Genomic DNA, 20,424 nt, shown 5'->3' on the forward strand with positions numbered 1-20,424 from the left:
TTTCCAGCATGTCCAGATACACGTGTCCTGTAACGTTTTTTTGCAGAAGAAAAAGGGGCCATAAACTTTAAACCGTGAGATTGCAAAAAACACGTTAACTTTTGGTGAATTGTGAATTTGCTGCATGAATGCATGAGGATTCTCTACCGCCCATATTCGCACATTGTGTCTGTTCACTTCACCATTAAGAAAAAATGTTGCTTCATCACTGAAAACAAGTTTCGCACTGAACGCATCCTCTTCCAAGAGCTGTTGCAACCGCGCTGAAAATTCAAAGCGTTTGACTTTGGCATCGGGTGTCAGAGCTTGTAGCAATTGTAAACGGTAAGGCTTCTGCTTTAGCCTTTTCCGTAAGATTTTCCAAACCATCGACTGTGGTACGTTTAGCTCCCTGCTTGCTTTATTCGTTGACTTCCGCGGGCTACGCGTGCAACTTTCCCGCACGCGTTCAACCGTTTCTTCGCTCACTGCAGGCCGACCCGTTGATTTCCCCTTGCAGAGGCATCCAGAAGCTTTAAACTGCGGATACTGCGGATCGCCGAATGGAGTTAGCAGTTGGTGGGTCTTTGTTGAACTTCGTCCTGAAGTGTCGTTGCACTGTTATGACTGACTGATGTGAGTGCATTTCAAGCAGGACGTACGCTTTCTCGGCTCCTGTCGCCATTTTGTCTCACTGCGCTCTCGAGCGCTCTGGCGGCAGAAACCTGAAGTGCGGCTTCAGCCGAACAAAACTTTATGAGTTTTTCTACGTATCTGTAGTGTGTCGTGACCATATGTTAATGAATGGAGCTACAGTGAATTTATGAAATCGCTTCAATCATTTGTAATAGCCCTGTATTGCAAAGTACTATATTACTGTCATTTACTTAATTGTTCTTTGGAGGAGGAAAAACATTGACGAATCAACTGTTCTCTTCACAGTAATATATTTAAAAATTTCCTTACCTATCAGTCTGTTCGTTATTTACGTATACCCATCCGCCCAAAGTGTTACATGAGCATGCCAGCGTTGCCAGTTTGCATTGCATTAGGCACGGTCAGTTTTTTTCTGAAGTGAGGAAAACATACTTATGTACGTGTGTGTGTGTGTGTGTGTGTGTGTGTGTGTGTGTGTGTGTGTGTGTGTGTGTGTGTCATGGACCAATTTTCCCACACTACAGGAGGAAGTGTTATGAACTGTAGAAATGCTTATATGCAGTATGATATTGTATTGAAAAGTTTTCACTACAGCACGCAACTGCTTGTAGAGCTGATTTTTATAGACAGACAGAAGTTGGTATTAAAAACTTGAGCTATGTGCTAGCAGTAATATGCCCACAGTGTAATTGGTACAAGGTTTACAACTTTGCTTCCACCGTTTTTTCCTCAACATTTGACGCTTTAATGAGAGAAATTGGTTACATGTGTATCATTCAAAGTATTTTTCATCGCTGGCCACTACTTTCTCCCATCTTTTGGGCAGTGTACGAATCTCGCGTTGAAAAAATTGTTCATCTTTTGAAGCGATCCATGAATCGGTCCATTTTGTGACTTCTTCATGATATCGGAAGTGTTGGTCAGCCAGGTCATGCCCCATTGATCTAAACAGGTGATAGAGGGAGCAATGTCTGGAGAATACGGCGGGTGGGGTAGGACTTCCCATTTTAACATTTCGAAGTATGTTTTGAACTCTTTTGCAACATGGTGTCAAGCGTTGTCGTGCTGCAAAATCACATTATCGTGCCTCTCGCTGTATTGCGGCCGTTTGTCTTTTAATGCTTTGCTCAAATGCATTAATTGTGTTCGATGACAAGCACCTGTGATTTTTTCACTTGGTTTTAACACCTCATTGTACACAACGCCAAGCTGGTCCCACCAAATGCAGAGCTTGATCTTGGAGCTGTGAATATTCGGTTTGACCATCGGTGTGGGAGCATGGCCGGGATATCCCCATTATTTTGTGTTCAGAGTTATCGTAATGAACCCATTTTTCGTCCTGGGTCACAATACAATGCAGAAATCCCTTCCGTTTTTGCCTCTGAAGCAACTGTTCACAAACGCCGTTCAAAGTCTCTTGGTTTCAACTCAAATGGGACCCAACTTCCTTCTTTCTGAATCATGCCCATAGCCTTGAGACGTTTTGAAATGGATTGCTGTGTCTCTCCCACTAATCGTGCCAATTCTTCTTGAGTTTGACGTGAGTCTTTTCTCAGCAATGTCTCCAATTCTGCATCTTCGCAAACATTCTCTTTTCCACCATTATGCCGGTCTACAACGTTAAAATCACCATTTTTGAAGCATTAGAAAAACCACTCACAACATATTCTTTCACTAATAGCTTCTTTACCATACGTACTTGAGAGCAGTCGATGAGACTCAGCTGCTGGTTTCTTCATACTGAAACAAAACAGTAACACCTCCCGCAAATGGTGAGAATTAGGCTTGTAAACTGACATTTAACATTTTTATGATGCAGACACAAATTGACTAATGTTTGAAGGCCTGTCTCTCTCTCTCTCTCTCTCTCTGTGTGTGTGTGTGTGTGTGTGTGTGTGTGTGTGTGTGTGTGTGTGTGTGTGTGTGTGTGCGTGTGTGGGTGGGTGCATCCTTTCAGAGTTGTTGATTTAGGTATTCATTCATTACTCATATATCCACCAGTGACATCATTTTGGATGTATGTAGAAGACAGAAGCCAGAAATATTACAAGAAAGTCAACACAATTTTCATGGTATTACTTAATTTACTTATCACCTCTGCAGTTGTAAGCCAAATGCAATGATGGCCCAGAAGTGTTTGAAAGATATCACTTTGCATGCACAGTAAATGGCTATTCTTTTCTTAGTGCGTTTTTAACTTTCTTTTTATAATTGATTTGATAAAGGATAGTCACTCCGTAGTTTGTTATAGTGAAACCCACTAAAGATCCCATTGACAAAAACAATAGTAATTTTCGTAGTTGTACCAGGTCAGTTTGACCTACAAAGCATAGACATTTCTCACAAATACTGTAACATCACTGCTTGAGATGGAAGGCTCTATCTATCTTCAACTAGTTTGACGAACTATTTTTCAGTCACTAAGGCATGTGAAACTTTTCACATTAAACAACCATCATATGTTGAACTGTTTGCTTACAGTGTGTCCTTCAGTATAAATTGTTATCACGAAAAATTCGCTCTTCTGGAAAAAGGAGACTAGGTCCAGAAATAGGAAAAATGAGATAGTGTTACTCTAGTAGGAAATAATGACAACTGTATTTTAGCAAAATGGCATAAGCCCAGTTTGAGTGCTGTAATGAGGAAGAATATCTTCTTCTCCTTCTTCCTTTTTTTCCCTCCCCCCCCCCCCCCCCCCCCCCCTCTCATTTGGGGTGACCTGTCCAAAATAATATAAATAACATTCAGCAGGGGGATATATTGGTCTCTTATTAAATTATGGAAATTGGATTTATACTCTTTTGTTGAAAGGAAATAAAACATTTAAACAGTTATGCGGTTTTGTGTCATATTACGCATACCCATCATAACCTGAGTGATCCACAGCACCAGTCATTTGTGAAATATGGTAGACTGGGCCATTTAAAAAAAAAAAAAATAATAATAATAAAAAATAGCTTGTGTGTATATTTATGATAGGTTATAAATTTGCCAGTGCAGCTGGAAAACCTCCTTGGTGGTGGTCAGCAGTAGAGGGCATCCCTCCACCCCAAATCTGCTCTCCAGCACTCCTGTGAATGACACAGTAGTGTGGTTTTGTAAACTAAGTGTATTGAAGAAATCAAAGATACATTCTGTAATGTTGTTTTTGCTGCCGGATAACATAATTATCCTGCTGTGGCCAACAGTATGAATTTGTGTGTGTATCATTTTTTGCATAGTAGCCATTCCTTCTTTACACAACATTTAGCCATAGTTCTAGGAAGAGAGATGTAACTATGAAAAGGATAGTTGCCTTAGAGATGGCACTGTTCAGTAATAATTATTTTTTTATTAGAAGTACCACACATTCTTTTTCAGTTGCTATAAATTCTTAGTAAACATTAAGTAAGAAAAGTATGTGAAACAAAATGCAAATATATAAAAAGTGGTGCTATCAGCAGTAATTACCTGATACTTAAAGGGGAAAAAATAATAAGTGACCTGTATAAGACTTTGAAAGAATTTGTGTTTCTTGTAATTACAGTCACAAAATGTAACACTGTGTCCAATAACAATTGTTGAATTAGAAGATCACATATGAGGTTTCTTCTTAATAAATTAATTTTTGTTCAAATGATCCTTCAGTCATTCAACAGGCAAGGTTTGGCCGTAATAACGACATACGCAGTATATTACTGTTCTAATAATATCATGTACATAGATTGTAGCATGTTAAAGTTATGTCTTAGATAACTTTTGATGAGAAAAATATTTAGTATTGTGGTAGCTGACTTTTACCAAGTCTTCGTTATGAATTTATTCTTTCATTTTATAATTTCTCACAGGAGGTACTGACTTTGAAGAGAAAGTTGAAGTCGATGAAAGCACGTCTGGCTGAGAAAGAAAAACAAGAAGGCGAGAATGCTCGTCACCTGGAGGAAGTGACTACTCGCACATTACGATTAGTGAGTTCTCCATCTCTCTGCGGTCCTAAGGTGCTTTGTTTGTTACTTGATAACCATTGATGCTGATAATAGCAGTGTGTCTTAAAACCAATTTTGTAGTGAAAGCTCATACTCACTCATTTGCTGAAGAAAGTTGTGATAACAGTGACACATTCTTAGGGCTGTAGCTATATTACTTAGCAGTTTAATTTATTGATATAACTGCTATTCAGAGCAGACTAAAATAAGCAATGGACTCAATACTTATAAAACAGTTTTCATTTCATCTGATGCTTTACTTGGAAACCTGTCAACTACTACCTCCATGGGTATTCTTCAGAACCAGTTATCTCCACAGTGCTATAGAATGAAATATTTATAGGTAATATTGTGACTCATCACACAGATAGGGATAGAAATCTACAGAATCAGAAAGTAAAATTACAAAGGTACAGTATTTCTGTAATAATGAATAAAATCAGCAGGAGAGTATGTTAGTATCCAGAATTACTGACATGTTTGAGTCACACATCTCTTTTCAAGTACAAAAAGGACACAAAGATAGAAAGTGAAGAATCTTGTTACAAAATCTGCTACTGTCAGGCTATAGTTGTTTTTGCATCATTGAGGACCCATGGCTTTTGATCGAAATTGTGGTTCTTGTACATTGTTTGTTTTGACCCTGTGGCTATGGGTCTGTTGTCAGCCAACAAGTACATTAGTATGGGGGGTGGGGGATCCAAAAATAACTGGAATTTATTTGTAGGAAGCATGTACTTGCAGGGTGTATACGACCCGGGAAATCCGGGAAAACCCCGGGAATTTTTTCATCCGGGAGAAAACCGGGAAAAACCCGGGAAATTTTCATTGTTTTAGCTTTCGGTTAAATTTTTGTAATTTTGACTGCAGAATTGATTTTCTAGCAAAGAACGTTATTGTATCCTGCTACTGGAGAATGATACTGCAGCAATAAACTATAAATGAGAGGGAAAAAAATAAAACTTCAGTGGCAAAGGAAATGTGCAATTTACAATGAAACCCCGTGCACACACAGGCGTCTGCAAATAGCAAAAATATGTCAAAGGCCGTAGGGCGCAGACTGTAATTCTTCGTAACAATGAACTGTTTGCTATGAGCATGATGTCACAACTGTTTACATTAGGTTCGTTTGGCCAATTGCCAGCAGTCTGTTGCGCATGCGCATTTGACTCACGTATAAGCAGTATCTTCTCCCGCTTCCCGCTACGGCGCTACTTGTAGTTTGGCTGTTAGCTGTATCAGTAGTAGCTGCAAGCAGCCAGATGCAAACGAGAAAAATTTTTCTCGCGCGCCCTAGCTGCCAGGTTCGCGCTTGCACAGAGTTGTCCGAGTTGTAGTGGGGAGGGGGTTAACCTGCATGTGAGCCGTGTTTACGTTAAGTGATTTCGCTGCTTCTCTTCGTTTACAGCTCCCACGTCAAATGAAAACAAAACAGATTTCTGTGGCCGTGAGCTATCAAGTGAATTAAAATACATTCACATAATTACGAAGGGCAAAAATATTATTTATTTCAGTTTTCTGATTTTATTTTACTTCCAAGTTAGTAGGAGTCAAGCATTAATCGCCTTGCAGAACAATGAAGTTATTTTTGCAAGTTTGCTAAAGAAATTTGGCTTGATTAATCTTTCCGCCGAGACGATCATTTTATTTGAAACGAAGTGTTTCATTCTACAGTACTGTTCGCTGAATTTCAAGTGCACGTTATCATCTTTTGCCATGTATGGCATTATGCCATAATAAAGAACCAAAAATGAGATCGTATAGTACTGGTACTCCAAGAAAATTTACATCCCAAAAACCACACTGAAAAGCTTAATATCAGATGAGACCTGCTTCATTGTGAATCTGGAAAAAGCCAATTTGCACTTCAAGCTGAATTATGCATTTTAGTATGGTTTACGAAATTCCGATGCTCTTTGGAGTATCCTCTGATGCCCTGTTTCTTTTATGGTGTAATCTAAGCTTTCTTATTGCTTTATACATACGAACATGCGGGCTACCTACACCACTGCAGTTGCACACGCCCAATAATGTCTGTTTTCTGGCGCTCTCTGGCAGCTGGTAAATCGAACGTATTTCTAACAGTCTCCAGATAGTATTGCGAACGGTGGTTAGAAAAGCGTTACTTTCAAAGTAAATTTCTTTTTACCCAAGATGAATTATGTTACGTGTGAGAAAGTGGGATGGATATCTAAATCACGGAGCGTTCGAAACTGAACAGTTTGAGGACCAGCCACTTACAAAAATTTCGTGCCGCGAGACATTGTCATAATTTTAAATTTACTGGCACATTTGTGTGATGTATCTTAAAGTATAACACACGCAAAAAAAGATCAATATTACATGTGAAATCTTAGCTTCTGTTGTAGCGTGTTAATCTTAGAGACCAATATTATATGTGAAAGCTTAGCTTTTCTTGTAGATATACGGTACTGTGTACATCAATGTAAACCGTTAACTTTTCCTCTTGTGTGTTCGCGCTATGTAACAAGTGATGTTGCTATTGGCTGACTAAAACACGTGTCCTATGCTCTGAATAGCTGCTGTCATCGTCTGGCAAGATCTCGTGGCTTGAGATATGACTCGCTTACAAAAGGACATATCAACCTCGGTTTCAGCGCTCCGGAAACTAACGCGCTGTGTTTGGTGCAATTCGAATTTATACTTTTGTAATACAAAAATATGCAGCGTATATGTTGCTGCAAAACGAAGGTCTTTCCAAAACTTCTCTACCCTGTCTTTTCTTTTTTTTTCCCGGGAAGTTCTACGCGATTGTATAAAACGTTAACCATTCAAAGGATTGATAAGTTTTACAGTTCCGAGGGAAAATCTACGGAAAATGTACTGTCACTTAGCACGGAAAAACGGGATATCCGGGAATAATTCGGGAATTTTTTTTCCTTGTCCCCGTATACACCTTGACTTGATTGTTTTTCAAATACAACGTTAGTATCTTTCAAAGTACTCTCCATTAGCATTAATGCACTTGTCCAAATTTTCATTCCAGTGTTGGACGTACCTTTTAAATTAGTCCTCTTTGATACCTGCTAGCACCTTCATGACATTGCATTTTACATGTTTGACATCGGCAAATTGCTTCCCTTTCAAGTCCACAGGAACAGGAAGAAGTCCAAGAGTGCTAAATCTGGCGAATAGGATGCAGTGACCAAGATGGTAGTCCATCAAGGCCAAAAACTGGCAAGCACTGCAAGCTGTGTGTGCAGAAAACTTTCATGGCACAGAAATCACATTACGGAATTTCACAAAGCTGGGCATATACGCGCCAAAGCTCTGTGAAGTGTTTTCATAATCTCCAAATAGAATTATTGGTTTACTGTATGGATTTGAGGGAAAAAAACTGAGTGTACGATCCCTGTGATGTCAAAAAGATCAATATTGTCTTCATGTTCGATTTCACCTGCCAAGCTTCTTTTGGATGGGGTGAGCCAGTTGACTCATTGACTTGACTATTGTTTCCTTTCTGGATCATAACCATAACACCATGACTCATCACCTGTGATGATTTTGTTGAAAAAAAATTGGATTGTCTTTGAATTTATCGTTCCTTTCATGACAGGCCTGAACACGGTGATCCCTTTGACCATGTGTGAGAAGTCTCAGCTTTGCTGTCACTCTTTGCATTCCCAAATCAGTGGTCAAAATACTCTGAATTGAGCTCCAGGACAGAGCAGATAAGTCCTTGAGCTGCATCGATCTTGATTGATCAGATCACGGATTTTGCCAATGTTGTCCTCGCTTTGAACAATTGAAGGGCGACTGGAATGAGGCTGATTTCAGTGGCCATTTCTCCCTTTTTAAACCAAGAAAACCATTTGTACACTTGAATTTTATTAAGAGAATGTTCTTTGTAAGCTGTTTGCATCATCACAACAGTTTCCACTGCATTCTTGCCAAGCAAAAAACAAAATTTCACACCCACGTGTTGTTCGTAAGCAGTAGCCATTTTCTCTTGTCATGTCTGCACTGTATGCACACTCTCAGAACTGCCAGAGAAACCACACTAGTCTCTGTCTGGTGTCACCGTCTGGCAGAATGACTCAGGAGAAGTCCTACAATAGCCTTCTATCAGCGAAACCTGGTCCTACAAGCAAGCAACTGTATCATTATGATCCCAGTTATTTTTTGGTCCTTCCGTGTATGTTAACTAATTTCTCCAGTTCTAAGAAATGTGTAATACTGTGTGTATTGGATTAATTTCTGCTATTGAATGAAATACTGTTAAGTACTACAAAACTATGAAAATATGGCTGAGTGTTCTGTAGTGTACAAAACTTCAATAACAGAAGAAACACATGCTCAAAAAGACACAGCAGGAAGGAACCACAGGATTATGTGAAATTACATGCCATTTTAAACATCTGCCGAAGAACTCTTGCAGAAGTCACACAGTATCTAAAATATCTGCGAGCAGTCGCAGTACAATGTCTGAATCATTATTCTTACTATGTCCTTAACTAAAGAGTACCCAACAACAATGATAACAACAGTGTAAACTGTGTAAACAACTGCATAAAAACAAGAATGCAAAGAATAATTTTGGGAGGGCAGGTCACTACTGACATATGTTTTAAACACCATTAAATTGAGTTTTAAGTGTTTAACTTTAATTATGTAGAATGTAACTGCTGAAGAAGGTGACTTTCTCCATTTTATGTTTGAATGTTTGTGGTTAAATTCAGGAAGAAGAAGGGAAAAAACGGGAGGAAAACAATCAGATGCTCATGGAAAGTCTGTTGCGGGATGTTGATGAGCGGGAGGAGGCAGCAAAACGTCGCCTTAAAGAAGCATTGGAAAACTTGCATCATGACAAGGCTGCAATTGAAAATGAGATAAAAGGTACAGTATTTCTTTATTATATCTGCTATTATCAGATGATTCAGATAAACATTTGCTAATCATCAGAATTTGATGCAAATTTCTTTTTAACACCACACACTAACAGGCGGAAATCAGGAGAACAGTGACATAGTCATCTTCAATTAAGTACAGTCCCTATGTATCAAACTGAAAACTGGCACTTCACACCTTATCATATGACTGTGGAATCGCTGTTGGTGATGTCTACAATGATTACTTTGATATCGCAGTGGAACCTTGCTTAACAAATGCCTCCCGTAATATGCAATTCTCATAACAAGCAAAACAAATTGTAAAAAAAAAAAAAAAAAAAAAATTGATTCACTTAACAAGCAATTTTCATATAATGAGTGATGATTTAGTGTGATGTCACCAGCTATTCACGCGTGGTGGGGGAAATATTCAACAATATGAACACTTTTCTGTGTCAGCAGCGGTATATGAACAATGTCTTTAGTTCTTACTTTAGTCTGGGTTTACCTCTCTTTCTGCTACCATCTTAGTGCAACTTGAGATCACACATTTTTCTAAACTTGTGTTCACATAGTTTTGTGTTTTGTTTGTTTTTTCTTTTTTTGTGCAAATTTTAATAACCTTTTTATAAATGTCCCCAAAGATAAAGCCGCAATAAGACGACCATAAGGGAAAGAAAATGACCTTAGAAATGAAAAGTAAAATAATTTAAAAATGCAAATGTGGTGCGAGCATTGATGATTTAGCATGCCCATACGACTGGTCTACATCAGCTGTTTGTACTATCATCAAGAATAAGGACAAGATTGAGGAGATAGATGCTTCAAAGGGAGTGACAAGAGTATCTAAACAATGGTTTCATTTTCTGGATGACGTCGAAAGGTTGCTCCTTGTATGGATAAATGAAAAGCAATTGCAAGGCAACACTATTAATGAGAACATCATTGGTGAGAGAGTGAGAATGATTTTTGCTGACCTCGTTAAGAAGACTCTAGGCTCATCAGTGGCCAAAGAAGTGTTTATGGCATCCATAGCATTGTGAGGCATGGCGAAGCAGTCAGCTTTGACACAAAGGCAGCAGAGAACTTCATCACCAACTTCAAGATACTTGTAGATTCTGAGGGTTATCTGCCGTAACAGGGTTTTAATCGTGACGAGATGGGTCTATTCTGGAAAAAAATGCCAAAGTGTACCTTTATAACGGCAGAGGAGAATGCATTTCCTGGTTACAAGCTAATGAAACACCGTCTCACACTGCTATTCTATGCCAATGCAAGTGGTGATTTGTAAATTAAACCGCTGCTTGTTTACCATTCAGAAACTCTGTGAGCCCTCAAGAGTGTAAAGTCCAAAAAAACTGGTTAAATGTGATGTGGAGGTCCAACAATAAGGCTCAGATGACACATGATCTTTTTTGTGATTGTATCAATGAAGTATTTGGTCCTTTGGTGAAAAAATATTTGCTTGAGATGAATCGGCCACTCCTTGTCTTACTTGTTATGGAAAACATTCCTGCCCATTCTCCAGGCCTATAAGACCATCTCCTTGTAGAATTTCAATTCATCAAGATCTAATTTCTGTCTCCCGACACCCCTCTGTTACTCTGGCTTATGGACCAGCAGATTACTCCTAACTTTAAGAAGCTCTACACTAAAGCACTCTTTGAGCAAGGCTTTGAGTTGACTGAAGTTACCAAGCTCACTCTCAGAGTGTTTTGGAAATATCACTTCAACATCATTGACTGCATCAAATGATCTAAAAGATGTGGGAAGGGGTTACCGTGAGAGCTCTCTCTTCTGCCTGGAAGAAGCTTTGGCCAGAGTGCATTGTCAAATGTGACTCTGAGGTGTTTGAGTTGGAGCTTGTAGTCAGTGATATTGTCTCTTCAGCCAGGGCTTCGGGCTAGAAATGGATAACAATGATACCAATGAGCTTGTGGAAGTTCACACCAAAGAAATGATCACTTGAGATCTTATGGAGTTGCAGTGTATTTCACAGCAGGAAATTGTGGAGAAGAGTTCTTCAGTGGAGGAGGGGGAGGAGGCGGCGGTAACAGCAAAGCGGCAATCTTTTGCGCAATAAGAGAAATGCTGAAAGCATGGGAATCAGTTTTATCGTACATTGAAAATTATCACCACAATAAAGCAGTGGCTACACGCGCTACAAATGTGACAATAATGCCATGTGGCATTTTCACCAAGTGTTAAAGTGCCGGCAGAAACAAATGACTATAGATAGCTTCCTAGTAAAAAAGAATTAGTTATATATTGTGAATAATAAAGTACATAATATTGTATGTATAATTTTCTTTGAATAAATGGCATGGATGAGGTAAAACATTTAGTACTTTTTCTGCATAGAATGCATTATCGTATTTTACATTAATTTATGTAGGGTAAATTGTTTCGCGTAACGAGTGTTTCACACTATGAGTAATATTCTGGAACGAATTATGCTGACTTTATGAGGTTCCACTGTATTTTCACCTTGCTCCAATTTGTTGGTATGTCGCCATGCTACACACGTATTGTGAAGGTGCCTCAGTCAAGAGGCCGTCATGCCCATCTACTTTGTGCTCCGTCTTCTATTTATTTGTGTTCCTTACTTCTGCTAGACATACTGCTGATATGTCAGAGGTGTCTGCTGTCACTGATGGCCCCTGTGTTTCTTCCAGTCCTTTGTATAAGTTGCAGTGGAAGGTGCAGACATACTGAAGTAGTTCTCTCTTTTTGTTATGCTCTGTTGTCATCCATTAATATGAATTATTTCCTACCTAATCTATATTTATTGAGTCATAAGTATGATATTAGATGTTTTTTTGGCATTCTATAAATTTGCTATTTAACATTGATGTTTTGGGGACGATTATTATTGGCATTCAATGTTCAGATGTCGATCAAAGTAAACATTTACAAATGTGCACATCTGACATCCCTAATGTACAGAGCTGCTCTTTCACAGAACATTTTCTGAAACAGAGCACATATTAATACTGGTGCAGATATCAGGAAGCACCCAGTAATGATAGCTTTTATATTCAGGTAAGAAGACTATGTATAGGTAAGATTTTAGAGCTGAAGGCATTTGCCAGTAGAGCACCACCAGGTTCATGGTACCCACAAAAACTACAGAGTACAGGAGATTGTGATCACTCCCCATTTCAGTAATCTTCTTCAAAGTTTGTGTATCTAACTAGGAGTGCTGCACCATATGTTTGTTTAGAAACCTGTGATGGACTTGTACAAATACTGCTAGATAGATGGATAAAAAATCCACTCATAATGTGGCAGCAGGAGAAAGGTTAAAAAAATGTGCAAGCTTTCACAGACAGTGACTCATTCTTTGAAGTCCAGGTCACTGGCGACTTGCCTGACAGGTTGAGAAGGAAAGACTGATTGTCCCCTCATTCCAACCAGCAAACCTCCCCTACCTCTTCCTTCAACTTCAACCCTTCTGTCAGGAGGAGGAAGTCACTGGTCCAGAAGCTTGAACATTTCTGTATTATAGCTGTGTGATGAATGAGTGTCCCATAGTAATTAATAAAATAATTAGCAATGAAGCTACCCCTTATCCATCTCTGTCATATTCATTACTACATTTGAACATGAACATCACATACCATGCTTTCACAAAACATTGCTTATGTTTGCCATTTCTGCCATAGCCACTGATGGCATGTGGCACCCAAGTTGGTACCAGCACTGGATGAAGGGAAAAAATTCTCTTTCTCACCCTCCTGCACCCTGCAGAGGCCTAGCTTTACTTCCTTCTCATCCCACTTCATGTGATACAACTACATCGATAAACTTTTAGCCTTGTACGAAATGATTTGTTTGATGAGTGGAAAGACATTATTTTTTCATTGTGGAAAACAGTTATCAATTTGTCCAGTTCCCATTTTTTATGTTCAAGAAATATGTTACCTTTTATAAAAACATTCTAGTGCTTTAACAATCTGAATGTTTGTTCATTTATTTTAACAGTTTGTATTCATCACGTGTCTATCCAAGCAAATGATTGTAAAAAACAAATGAAGGGGAGGAGGGGTACAAAAATGAACTAAGACCGTGTGTAAGTTCAGTGGGCCGTGGAATACCACTACTCACCATGCAGCAGAAGTAGAAAATATATATCACAACTGTTTGAATGATGCTGCTGACATATGTGGAAAACATTGTGACATCATAGTCATGAAGGACTACAGATTTGTAAAGATATTTTGAGGAGACCTAGGGAGCAAAATAAGATATTGAAGTGCCTATGTTATTCTGAATTACAATGCAAAGTTCATTTGGACATGCATACATGTCCAAAGGAACAGGCATTGCAGCGACCACAGCCATAATGAAATACATTAAATGTATTCACGTGGACAACCATCAGCTGTAGAATGGAATCTTGAGAATGACCAGGACTCAAACTGGGATTTCCCACTTCTCAAGAGTAGTCGCCTTACCATTTGGCTATCCATATATGACTCACCCAAACTTCCTTATGTCATCAACCATGCTTCTACAATCTGTACTCGTGCACTCATTATGCTTATTCCTGTGTGGGTGAGACAACTTACTTGAAAGTCACCTGCCTAGTGTCAGCTGATAAATATGATATTGCAGTGCCTGTGTTAATCTGAATTACAATGCAGAATGCCTTTTGACATGCATAATAATTGCTCCCTATACATTAAATATATTCACAATTGCGAATAAGGACAATCATCAGCTCTAGAATGGAATGGTGACAGTGAAACGTTGTGCCGGACTGGGACTCGCTTTACCATTTGGCTATCTGTGCATGACTCACGGCCAGATGCAAAGTTCCATATGTCGTCAACCCTGCATCTACAGCCTATACCCGCCAACACTGGGCAAGCAATTTTTAAGTAAAATGTCTCACCTGTACGAGAATATACATAATGGATATATGAATACAGATTGTAGATGCATGGCTGACGACGTGAGGAAGTTTGGGTGAGTTGTGCATGGATAACCAAATGGTTAGGCGACTGCTCGCAATAAGTGGGAAATCTAGGCACAAATTTTCATTGTCATTATTCCCTTCTACACCTGATGGTTGTCCATGTTCGCAATTATGAATACATTTAATGTATTTCATTAACGGCTGCAGTCACTGCAGTGCCTGTTAGATTGGACATGCATGATGGTTGTCCATATTTGCAATTGTGCCGGCTGCGGTGGCTGTGCGGTTCTGGCGCTGCAGTCCGGAACCGCGGGACTGCTAAGGTCGCAGGTTCGAATCCTGCCTCGGGCATGGGTGTGTGTGATGTCCTTAGGTTAGTTAGGTTTAAGTAGTTCTAAGTTCTAGGGGACTTATGACCTAAGATGTTGAGTCCCATAGTGCTCAGAGCCATTTGAACCATTTTTTTTTGCAATTGCGAGTACTTTTAAAAGTATTTCATAATGGCTGTAGTTGCATCGTAATTGAGAATAATACAGGCAATATCACATTAATCAGTCAACACCAGGCAAGTGACTTTCAAGCAAAATGTCTCACCTGTAGGGGAATATACATAGTGGATGTATGGGTACAGATTGGAGATGCATGGCCGACGGCTTACGGAAGTTTTGGTCTGGCCAAGAGTGATTCACGGATATCCAAATGGTTAGGCAATTGCTCATAATCAGCAGGAAATCTGGGTTCAAGCCCTGGTCCAGTTCAAAGTTTCATTGTCATCATTCCATTCTACAGCTGATGGTTGTCCGTATTTGGAATAGCAAATACGTTTAATATATAGGGAGCAATGGTATGATGACCGACTGTACTGACAAAGTCTGACAAAGATTGATCTATTGTATGCACTTGAGTGTGCAACAGTGAAGTCGAACTCTTCTTCTTCTTCTTCATCTTCATCTTCTTCTTGCTCCAAATCAAAGAATGTTGTTCTGTGGGCATAAATGGAGCACATTTTGAGGAATCTTGTTTTATCCTCTCTGGGTCTGTTGTGGGAGTCATCTGGCAAAATATTAATTGCTAGTTGGATTTTGTGTGCCTGTGCATAAGGCGATACTATATTTATATACTGTTGTATTGGCAGCATGGGCCACACAAATATCATTTAAGTGCTCCAAATTTGACACCTTTGATTTACAGATTCCTTTATGGGGTGAATTAACAGGAAAGTCTTTAGATGAGGTACAGTCTTAGTAAAGAAATAAAAAGAGAAAATATCATTAATCCTCTATCCTCCTATGTTAATGTCTCCTGTCTTAATCATCTATGTTTGTGTTACTCTCTCCATTTCCTGGAAATAAACACACCCATTCTTACAATTCTTTCTTCAGTTCTTTCTTCTAAAATTCCAAGAAATAAGTGTAGAATTGATTCTAAACTATTTCATATTGTATAACAGTTTACGCATTTTTACAATCTTTTGGGCAGCAAGTGTACTCAGTGTACGCAGTTTCTGTAATCACTTTCAGAGGTTGGTGAAGAAATGTGACTTGCCTCGGCAAAGAATTCTTCGATGTTACTAGCAATGTTCAAAGATGTATTTTATGATAAGAAAAATTTTTGTTGTAGTGGGATACATCTGACACCTCATCTTGTAAGTAGGAATATTCAGCTTCTGATGAATTACATAATCCATTTTGTCAGATGAGGCTTATTTTAAAAATGGCAGAATTTTGTGGAAAACCTAGTCCTTGAATCAGCTTAGTATGTCCAGAATGAATAAACCCTGTACTTTTGTGGTATATACAGTATAATACTCATAGATGTTCTCCATGTTCTCCTAACCAAGATATCCATCCACAAAATCATATCCTCTTCCATCATATTACCATTTTCACAGTTCTACATATACACCTATTCTCTGAAAACCACTATGAGGTGCACCGAGCGAGGTGGCGCAGTGGTTAGACACTGGACTCGCTTTCGGAAGGACGACGGTTCAATCCCGCGTCCGGCCATCCTGATTTAGGTTTTTCCGTGATTTCCCTAAATCACTCCAGGCAAATGCCGGGATGGTTCCTCTGAAAGGGCACGGCCGACTTCCTTCCCCATCCTTCCCTAATCCAATGAGACCGATGACCACGCTGTCTGGTCTCCTTCCCCAAACCAACCAACCAACCACTATGAGGTGCAGTATACCAATTATTAAGGTTCCTTCCTGTTCCATTCACGCATGGAGTGCAGGAATAATGAGTGATTGAATGCATCTGTGCATGCAGTAATTATTCTAATCGTATCTTCACAGTCCATATATGAGCAATACATAAGAGGTTGTAATGTATTTCTAGAGTAATCATTTAAAGCTGGTTCTTGAAACTTTGTCAATAGACTTTCTTGGGATAGTTTACATATATCTTCCAGTTCATTTCCGTCAGTATTTCTGTGACAGTCTCCCACAGATTAAACCAACCTGTGCCCTTTCATGCTGCCCTTCTCTGTATACATTCAATATCCCCTGTTAGATCTATCTGCTATGGGTCCCACGCACTTGAGCAACATTCTAGATCTGGTCGCATGACTGATTTGTAAGCAATTTATTTCGCAGATTGATTGCACTTCCCCAGTATTATACCAGTAAACCGAAGTTGACCGCGTGATTTACCCGTGACTGAACCTGTGTGATCATTCCATTTCGTATCCCTTCAAAGTGCTACATCCAGGTATGTGTGTGATGCATGAGTTGGCCGATTCCAACATTGACTCAGTGATGTTGTGGTTATAGGATATTTCGTTTTTTCATTTTGTGAAGTGCAAAATTTTACATTTGTGAACATTTGAAGCATGTTGCCAATCTCTCCACCACTTTAAAATCTGATCAAGATCTGACTCTATATCTATACAGCATCTTTCAGATTGTACTTCATTACAGATAACTGATCATCTGCAAGAAGCTTGATTTTACTGTTAATATTGCCTGCAAAGTCATTAATATGCAATATGAAGAGCATAGGTCCCAACTCACCCCTGGGGCACACACGAAGTTACTTCTCTATCAAAGACAACATGCTGCATCCTTCCTACCAAAAAGTCCTCAATCCAGTCACAAATTTAACTTCATACCCCATATCATTGTACCATCGACTATAAGTGTAGGTGTGGTACTGAGTCAGGTGCTTTTCTGAAATCAAAGAGTACAGCATCTACCGAACTGTCTTGCTCTAAAGATTTTAGTATGTTGTGAGAAAAGTGCGAGTTGGGTTTCATATGATTGATGTTTTTGAAATCCATACTGGTTGGCATTGAGGAGGCCATTCTGTTCAAGATACCCTATTATGTTTGAGCTCAGAATATGGTCTAAGATTCTACAACAAATCGATGTCAGGGATGTTAGATGGTAGTTTGCTGGATCACTTCTTGTAGACGGGTGTGATCTGTGCCTTTTTTTGAAGAACTGGGCACAGCTTTTGTTTGAGGAATCTACGACAGATTATACTTGGACAAGGGGCTAAGTTAGCCACAAATTTAGTACAGAATCTGAAAGGGATTCCATCGGACCCTGGAGCTTTGTTCAATTTTAACAGTTTCAGCTGTTTTTCAACACCACTGACACTAATACTTATTTCATTCATTTTTTCAGTGGGTTGAGGTTTAAATTGGGTCAGTTCTCCTGGGATTTCCTTTTTAAAGGAACATTTAAAAATGGAGTTAAGCATTTCAGCGTTTGCTTTGCTACCCTAAGTTTCAGTCCCAGTCTCATTCACTAGGATCTGGACACTAACTTTGGTGCCTCTAACAGTCTTGACTTACAACCAGAATTTCTTTGTGTTCTGTGAAAGATCACTTGAAAGTATTCCACTATGGTAGTCATTGAGTGTATAATGCAATGCGGTCTTGACAGCCAAATGCATTTCATTCAACATCTCTCTATCTGTAGCCCTATGCTTTGTTTTACAGCTATTATGCAGCAATCTGTGTTTCTTTAGAAGTTCCTTTACAGTGACTGTACACCATGGAGATTACCTCCCATTATGAACTGTTCTGTTGGCTACATATCTATCCAGTGTATGTTCAACTATTCTTTCAAATTTGAGCCAGAGTTCCTCTAAATGCTCAGGTCTGTTTGTTGCCATTAGAACCAATATATTTCCATCATGAGTGGGGTTCCTAAATAACTGTTCTAGGTAATTTTCAGAGAAGGCTTTTAATAAAGTTTCGCAGGATGTTTATCAAGCTCACAACTAACAAAACTGTAATTTTCCCAATTAATTGTTGGTTGATTAAAGTCTCCACTGATGATTACAGTATGATTAGGTTTCTTACATACAAGATAACTGAGGTTTTCTTTTAAAGTTTTCGGTTACATCAGGAGATGAGTCTGGTATGCAATAAAGCATCAAATTATCATTTTATGCCTATCCCTGATACTGAGTCTTGCCCAAACAGTCTCGCATTCAGCTTCAATTTCTACCTTGGTTTCTTGTCTACTGCGACAAATACATGACTGCCTTTCCCCATTTGCCTATCCTTTTGATATACAGTTAAATTTTCCCCATGAATCTCACTGCTATCAATTTAATGTTTCAACCAGCTTGCTATCCTAGTATTATGTGAGCTTCACTGCTTTTCCTCAGTCTTCCAACTCTGGCCCTTTGTTGTGAATTCTTTGGCAGTTTACCATTAGGATTTTACCAATCACACCCGTGGGAGGAATTTCTTTCAATCTCAACTGATACTTCTGTGTTTCCTACAGCTATCGTTACGTGGAGTGGGAGTGAAGTACCTCTTATTTTTATTGAATACATCAGTCTTCATAAAAAGAATTTACTGGTTCTCATCCTAGTGGAATCTTTTTTCATTATTATTATTATTATTATTATTATTATTATTATTATTATTATTATTTATTTATTTATTTCATTTTCCTCCTCCATTCTCACAAGTTGTCCAGACGGTACAACTCTACCTTGATCAAAATAGCGGATTGGTTGCTAGTCTAGCATGATATGAGGTGCTGCAGCAACTACTTGGCAGAACAATCTGTATGTATTCACTTGCTGCCAACCAGTGTGCAGTAATTGGTTTGCTTACCAGAGTGCTAATCATCTTATCACTTTTCTGCACAAATTTGCAATTAGTTTAGCAAATTCTGTCAGGAAAATTAGCAGTCTGCACAGATAAATAATACAAACAACAAAAATGAATCCCTGTTAAGTTACTGGCCACGAGCATCATCTGCAACTGACAGTGACAGCTGTCACCTGAAGTAGCAGAGCAATGTTATGGGGAACAGAACAGAAGATATGGTGAAGTTCATTATTTGATTGGTTGTTGCTGTGGTAATTGTCCTCAACACGACTAGCATCAGTCACATCATTATTCTGATGCAGATATAGAATAACATTTTATATCTGTTTGACATTAAATATGAATATGTGCTGAAAAGGCATCAAGGGATCACCAATTTAGTATTGGAGGGCAGCGTGGAGGGTAAAAATCGTAGAGGGAGACCAAGAGATGAATACACTAAGCAGATTCAGAAGGATGTAGGTTGCTGTAGGTACTGGGAGATGAAAAAGCTTGCACAGGATAGATTGGCATGGAGAGCTGCATCAAACCAGTCTCAGGACTGAAGACCACAACAACAACATGTGCTGAAAATTAATGTGTCTGAATTTTTTGTTCTGTTCTCAGTTTCAGTTGAGATACTACATATCAAACATATTATGTGGTTGACTTTTCTGCTTTTTGATACAAGTTGCAAACTTCTGCCACTAGAGGGTTCTGAATTGTAGCATGTCACATGACTATGTATAACATAACTATGCCAGTGTGTGAGGAACCCTCACAAAACCGAAAGCATGTATTCAAAGATTTCGTGCACACCTGGAGCACCGTTTACTTCAGCATGGCAAAAGCCAGACCGTACACGAGTGTTGTGATATTGGCAGCAATCTGACTCCGTGGGTTCACTATTGTCTTTGTCCTCCATACAGCCTGGACTTGGTGCCAATTATCATCTGTTTCCTAAATTTAAAGGGAACTGTTGAGGACTTCACTTTGA

The 20,424-nt window shown here is 39.0% G+C and overlaps 1 protein-coding gene across 2 annotated transcripts in view; it reads left to right on the forward strand.

Annotated features, from left to right (window-relative positions):
- The window catches only part of LOC124803019 (E3 ubiquitin-protein ligase rnf8-like), a 121,493-nt gene that overhangs the window by 53,854 nt on the left and 47,215 nt on the right, over positions 1–20,424 (forward strand). For both annotated transcript variants that reach the window (XM_047264125.1, XM_047264126.1), the window contains exons 6-7: positions 4,464–4,583; positions 9,302–9,458. In XM_047264125.1, the coding sequence (XP_047120081.1) occupies positions 4,464–4,583; positions 9,302–9,458 (277 nt within the window). The remainder of the gene's footprint in view (positions 1–4,463; positions 4,584–9,301; positions 9,459–20,424) is intronic.

The sequence above is a fragment of the Schistocerca piceifrons genome, chromosome 6, assembly GCF_021461385.2.
Source record: "Schistocerca piceifrons isolate TAMUIC-IGC-003096 chromosome 6, iqSchPice1.1, whole genome shotgun sequence".
NCBI classification, from domain to species: domain Eukaryota; kingdom Metazoa; phylum Arthropoda; class Insecta; order Orthoptera; family Acrididae; genus Schistocerca; species Schistocerca piceifrons.